This window comes from Haematobia irritans, chromosome 2 (genome assembly GCF_050003625.1).
Source record: "Haematobia irritans isolate KBUSLIRL chromosome 2, ASM5000362v1, whole genome shotgun sequence".
Taxonomy (NCBI): Eukaryota; Metazoa; Arthropoda; class Insecta; order Diptera; family Muscidae; genus Haematobia; species Haematobia irritans.
Genome location: NC_134398.1, coordinates 62,274,633 through 62,280,854, shown reverse-complemented (window position 1 = coordinate 62,280,854; position 6,222 = coordinate 62,274,633). Strand labels below are relative to the sequence as shown.

Here is a 6,222-nt window from a genome sequence, read left to right as displayed (position 1 = left end):
AACTCGAGATAAAGTGCGTTTTGATATTTGATACGGATTGATTTATTTTGATAGTGAAAATTGTGTTTTTTTCGTTTTGGTCGGAATTTGAGTTACTTTTGCGTATTTTGCTATTTTTATTGAACGGAACCTTGTCTGAGTTTGGTAATTTTATTGGCCGTTGCTTCTTGGCTATATTGTAATTTCGTTTTTGGTTACATTCTTCAATTTGGTAGTTGAACGTAAAGTTAGAATGTCTGTATCACCCTTTGATCGCTTTATTCGCGTTTCGGACGCTCTTATTAAATTCCACGCCCATTTTAATGCCATGAAAGATGAGGAGTTAGACGTCTATAGCCTCGAGATTCGAAGTGAGGAATTGGGGAAGTTGTGGACAAAGGTTCAGGATTGCTTTGAGGAATGCGTGGCTAGTTTACAGGGTGCCGGAACAACGCAAACGAGCGATATTGAATCGGTGGACGGGAAATATGACGCGTCCCATCAGGCTTATATGAATTGTTTGTCCGCGATAAATCGAAAATTGGGCCAGTTTCGTCGGTCACGTAGATCATCGATCACTTCGTCTGCGTCTTCGGCCGATGCAGCATCGAGACGGAGTATCGGGTCTCATAAATCGAATCAAGGATCCGAAGCGATTTTGGCTAATAACTCGACTTCTTCGATACCGACTGATCGGGATGGGCAGTCGCTGCCTAATGGCAACGTCGGGTTTAGGGGTGAAGTGGCCGTTAGTGGCCCTCCACTTTGTGATATGGTTCACAATTTGGCGTTGCCACCGTGCGATACGGATGTATTTGAGGGCAATTTTCTAGACTGGCCTACATTCCGGGATTTGTTTCAAGCAGTTTATGTTAACAATTCAAGATTAACGGACGTCGAGCGTTTGTGTCATCTTGTGCGGAAGACCAGTGGCGAAGCTAGGGAAATTGTCTCGAAGTTTCCGCTGACACATCGAAGTTTTGCCCTCGCGTGGAAGGCCCTCGTTGATGCATACGACAATAAGCGGGTTCTAGTTCACAATCAACTTAAGTCTCTCTTTGCAATTTCGGCAGTATCGGTAGAGACAAGTGCGGGTTTGAAATCGATTCAACGTGGAATCAATGGCTGTCTTTCGGCATTGAATACGTACGAAGTTTCGACCGATAATTGGGACCAGATACTCGTTTTTATTTGCCTTCAACGTTTGCCGCGGCTCACACAGACTCTTTGGGAGCAAAGTGTTAGGGACAAATCAGCCCTTTCGTCGTGGGCGGATTTAGACGCTTTTTTGTCCGAAAGGGTTCGTACGTTGATGTGTTTGCATGATTTGCGGGAAGACACGTCTTCGAAGCGTTCTCAAGAAAAGAAGGTAAAAGCGCATTGTGCCAATGCGTCTTCTTCTAAATCGTCGCGTGCTTCGTCGGAATCTAAGTGCGTTATTTGTCCTAAACATAATCATAGACTTTCGGCTTGCGTTAAATTTGGTAAACTCTCGGTATCGGAACGTTACATAGTGGTAAAACGTAACCGGTTGTGCTTGAATTGCTTAATGAAAGGTCATGAGATGAAGGATTGTCCAAGACAATATTCGTGTGCAAAATGTAATTCGAGACATCATTCGCTATTGCATCGCGATTCTACGCCGTCTAATAGCGCGACTTCGGCGACGGGTTCGACCAACACCTTGTCGAGTTCAGCGGCTAGTTTTCAACCGAGAACTATGCCTTCGGTTGATCAGCCGCAACCTTCTACCTCGTCGGCGTGCCTACCTCGCCAGGCATTTCATACGACGCAAAATAGGGCCGTGCTTTTGGGAACTGCGATGATTAATATCATGCACGATGGGGTTTCATATCCGGCACGCGCTTTGATTGACCCCGCTTCAGAATCTTCGTTTCTGACGGAACGCTTTCGAAATCGGGTGAAACTACCGGTTCACGCGGCTAATGTTACAATTTCGGGGGTAAATAGCGCAATTTCGGCCAAATCGAGTAAAATGTGTAATTTGAAAATCGGATCTCCACTCAACGCGTCGGTTTTGTTGGAAACTATGGCTATAGTGCTCCAATCTATATCCGGGAATTTACCTTCCTTTACGGTGTCGCCGGAAGTGTTGTCTCAGATTCCGGATATTCGCTTAGCTGATCCGAATCTTTTCGTGTCGAGACCGGTCGATATTCTACTAGGCGCTGACTTGTACCCGAGAATACTATTAGAAGGTTGCCGGCAGATTGCGGCTCAATCATTGATAGCACAGAACAGTGTTTTCGGCTGGCTAGTAACGGGTCCGATTTCTACATCGCAAATTCAAACATTTACTACGACTATAGCAGTTGATGAAGAGGAGAATTTAGATAGAACGCTTTTACGGTTTTGGGAGTTGGAGGAAACACCACGTAAAGGGGTTTTGTCCCCCTCCGATAAGTTCTGTGAGGAAAATTACGTTCGGACAACGCGCACAGATTCGGAAGGTAGATATATAGTTACACTTCCGCTAAAGGAAGAGCTCGGTCCTCGTGGATATTTGGGTGAGTCCCGAACAACTGTTTTGAGGCAATTTTATCGTAATGAATCGTCATTATTGCAAAGGCCGGACGTGAAATCAGTTTATGATAGTGTTGTTAAGGAATATTTGCATTTGGATCACATGAGGCCAGTATCCGCCATTTCTGCAAGTGATTCACTTTCGTGTTATCTTCCACATCATCCTGTCATTAACCTCGAGAAGAAGACTTCCAAACTTCGCGTCGTATTTAATGCGTCTAATAAAACGTCCAACGGGAGTAGTCTTAACGATATCCTTCACGTAGGTCCCACTTTGCAGCAGGACTTAGTCCTTCTTATTGTGCGATGGCGACTATTTAAATACGTGTTCAACTGCGATATTACACAGATGTATAGGCAGATTCGAGTGGACTCTTCTCATGCTCCGTTGCAGAGAATTGTTTTTAGGGACTCTCCGACAAGGACAGTCCAGGACTATGAACTACAAACGGTGACCTTCGGTGTAAACTGTGCACCATATCTCGCGATACGGACACTGTTACAGTTAGCTGAAGACACTGAGGAGGAGTTTCCACTCGCGGCCGGTATTTTACGTAAATGTATGTACGTTGATGACGTTTTGACTGGAACTCATGACCTTGAAACCGCGATAATCGCTCGGGATCAATTAATCGCGGCGCTTGCGACGGCTAAATTTGAATTGCGGAAATGGACTTCGAATTATAGAGAAATTTTAGATTCGCTGCCGTCGGAATTTTTGGTTGATGCTCAATTGCTGGCATTTGTCGAGGCTAGCAATTCGAAACCATTGGGTGTGAGATGGAATGCTCAATTGGATACGTTCTACTTCGCGGTCGAGCCTATAGCGAAAAAGTGTGGGTACACTAAACGGGAAGTGTTGTCGGCTATCGCGAAATTATTCGACCCTGTCGGTTGGTTAGGTCCGGTGATAATTGTAGCAAAGATTATCATACAGAAGGTTTGGCTTGATCGCGTCGGCTGGGATGAAGTACTGCCATCGGCAACGGCCTCCGAGTGGGGAAAATTTGTAGATAATTATCCGGATGTCAATTCGATAAATATTCCTCGGTGGATTCGTTACACACCGTGCACTTCGGCCGAGCTTCACGTGTTTTCAGATGCCTCGGTTAAGGCATACGCGGGGGTAGTATATATTGGAGTTTTGGCCCCGAATGGTGAAATTGTCGTAAATTTGCTATCGTGCAAAACTAAAGTTGCTCCATTGAAATCAATTTCTTTACCTCGTCTGGAGCTTTGCGGTGCAGTTTTGGCGTCTGAACTCGCGAGAACGGTCATTCGAGAAATCGGTATTGATTTTGGTCGAATTTATTGTTGGACGGATTCGACTATTGTACTGGCCTGGTTAAAGAAAACGCCTTCGACTTGGACAACGTTTGTCGCGAATAGGGTATGTCGCATCCAGGAGAACGTCAGTGGTACGAAGTGGTACCATGTGAGGTCGGAGGATAATCCTGCCGATCTTGGCAGCCGGGGTGTGTCCCCTTCGGATTTGGCCGCGTCTGCGATTTGGTGGCATGGGCCACAGTGGTTATCGTGTGCGCATTCGGAATGGCCTGTTCGTGACGTGTCCTCTCTCGAGACCGACGTAGAAATGCGTTCTGTGAAGGCGCATGTTTCTTTCTTTAATTCTTACGAGGATGTTCTCGATAGGTTCTCTTCTCTGGGAAGAGCGCTGCGTGTTATCTCATATGTTATGAGATTCTTTTATCGAACGCATCCCGCTCATAGGCGTGATTGTAGCTATGCAGATCACAGTTTATCATCGTCTGAGATTAGGGCAACTAAAAGTCGCTTGATAGTGCTTGCTCAAAAAGTGAATTATGGTAATGAATATAAGGACTTGATGGATAGGTCTTCGTTAGGTACTGGCAGTTCACTTGTTTCTTTGAACCCGTTCCTAGATGAGATGGGTGTAATGCGGATGCATGGTCGTTTGAGCCGCTCGCCTATTCTTTCATATTCGGAGCGGCACCCTATAATTTTGCCCTATAGCTGTCGATTCACGAAGCTTTTGGTGGAATTTGTTCATTTGATTTCCATTCATGGAGGAAATCTGTTGATGTTGCGTATTCTTCGTATAGAGTACTGGATACCTCGGGTGAGAAATCTTATTCGTTCGGTTATACATAGGTGTAAACCATGTCTTTTGGAGAGGAAACGGGTTTGTAGTCAGGTGATGGCTCCTCTTCCTCCGGAAAGAACTGTTCTCGACAGACCTTTTACTACGACTGGCGTAGATTATGCAGGCCCCTTTGAGGTGAAGTCGTTCACCGGACGTTATTGTCGCATAACTAAAGGTTATGTGTGCGTTTTCGTGTGTTTTGCTACTAGGGCGATTCATTTGGAAGCGGTTTCCGACTTGTCGACTGCCGGCTTTCTTGCGGCATTTCATAGGTTTGTTGCTCGTCGGGGTTGTCCTGCGACCATTTTCTCGGACAATGGGACAAATTTTGTCGGTGCGTCGCGTGAGCTTGAACGAAATTTCCGGGATTTCATTAGGGGAAGCAGTGATGTCGTGTCCTCTACGTTTGCACACCAGGGCCTATCGTGGCGATTTATCCCAGCTGGTGCGCCTCATATGGGAGGCCTTTGGGAAGCTGGGGTGAAGAGTTTTAAGTTGCATTTCAGAAGGCAAGTAGGGAATATTCGTTTCACGTTTGAAGAGTTTTCGACGGTGTTGGCTTGTTTGAATTCAAGGCCTCTTTGTCCCCAATCGGATAACCCGCAGGAGCTTGACGCTTTGACACCAGGTCATTTTCTTATAGGTGCCCCTCTACTCGCCCCTGCTGAGCCAGTTATAACCGAACAGCCTCTTTCGTTGGTGAATCGGTTTCGTAAGGTACAGGCTCTTGCACAACAGTTTTGTGTACGTTGGAAAGAGGAATATTTGAAGAATCTGCATATGAGATATAAGTGGAAATTTCCTCAGCGCGATGTTATGGTAAATGACCTAGTCGTTATTCGTCATGAACAGCTTCCACCAACTTCTTGGAAATTAGGTCGAGTCGTGTCGGTTCACCCGGGCGTAGATGGTCACATTCGGGTCGCGGATATACGTACGGAGAATGGCGTTGTAAGACGACCTATAGCTAAGTCGGTCTCATTGACCGACACTTCGGCGAACTCTTTGTAATTCGTATATTTTCTCGCAATATCATGGAAAATACCTCGTGCTTCGCTGACGACTTGGAAAATGTCGAGGTTATTATGGATCAATCGGATGATGATACTGCGTGCCCCCTTGATATGTCGGCGGTCGAACGGGCATTGTTGGAGGAGCCGATGGCGATACCGTCGCCTGCCATTCCGGAGGTCCAGCTATCGCCCCAAGAAATTGAGAGTCCACCTCCGGTAGTTGTGGATGAGCCCGTGGTGGCGCCTGCTGTAGTAGGGGCTACTGATGTTGGTCGAACTCCTGCTCAATTGGTTTGCAGGGTTTGTGGAGGTCGTCACGCATTGCGGCGGTGTCGGAAGTTCCTCTCTCTTTCGATTGAGAAGAGGATACGTATGGTGGTACGACATCGCTATTGCTACAGATGTCTAGCACAGACCCACCAGTCGAAGGATTGTCCTAGCCGGCGTAGGTGCCCCAGTTGCTCCGGGGACCACAATGTTTTGTTACACGCTGCGGCTGCGGCGCCTCGAATTGAACATGGGAGCTCGAGGTCTGCTCAGCGGATTCGTAGTGGGAGCCAT

The 6,222-nt window shown here is 46.6% G+C and overlaps 1 protein-coding gene across 1 annotated transcript; it reads left to right on the top strand.

Annotated features, from left to right (window-relative positions):
• Positions 1 to 1,291: 1,291 nt before the first annotated feature.
• LOC142224596 (uncharacterized) lies at positions 1,292 to 5,659 on the top strand. The gene has a single exon (XM_075294379.1). It carries the CDS (start codon positions 1,292 to 1,294, stop codon positions 5,657 to 5,659), a length of 4,368 nt encoding a protein of 1,455 aa, XP_075150494.1.
• Positions 5,660 to 6,222: the final 563 nt, after the last annotated feature.

What these genes read in the sequence shown, in the direction of transcription:
- LOC142224596 (XM_075294379.1), top strand. Translation starts at nt 1,292, where the DNA reads ATGTGTTTGCATGATTTGCGGGAAGACACGTCTTCGAAGCGTTCTCAA.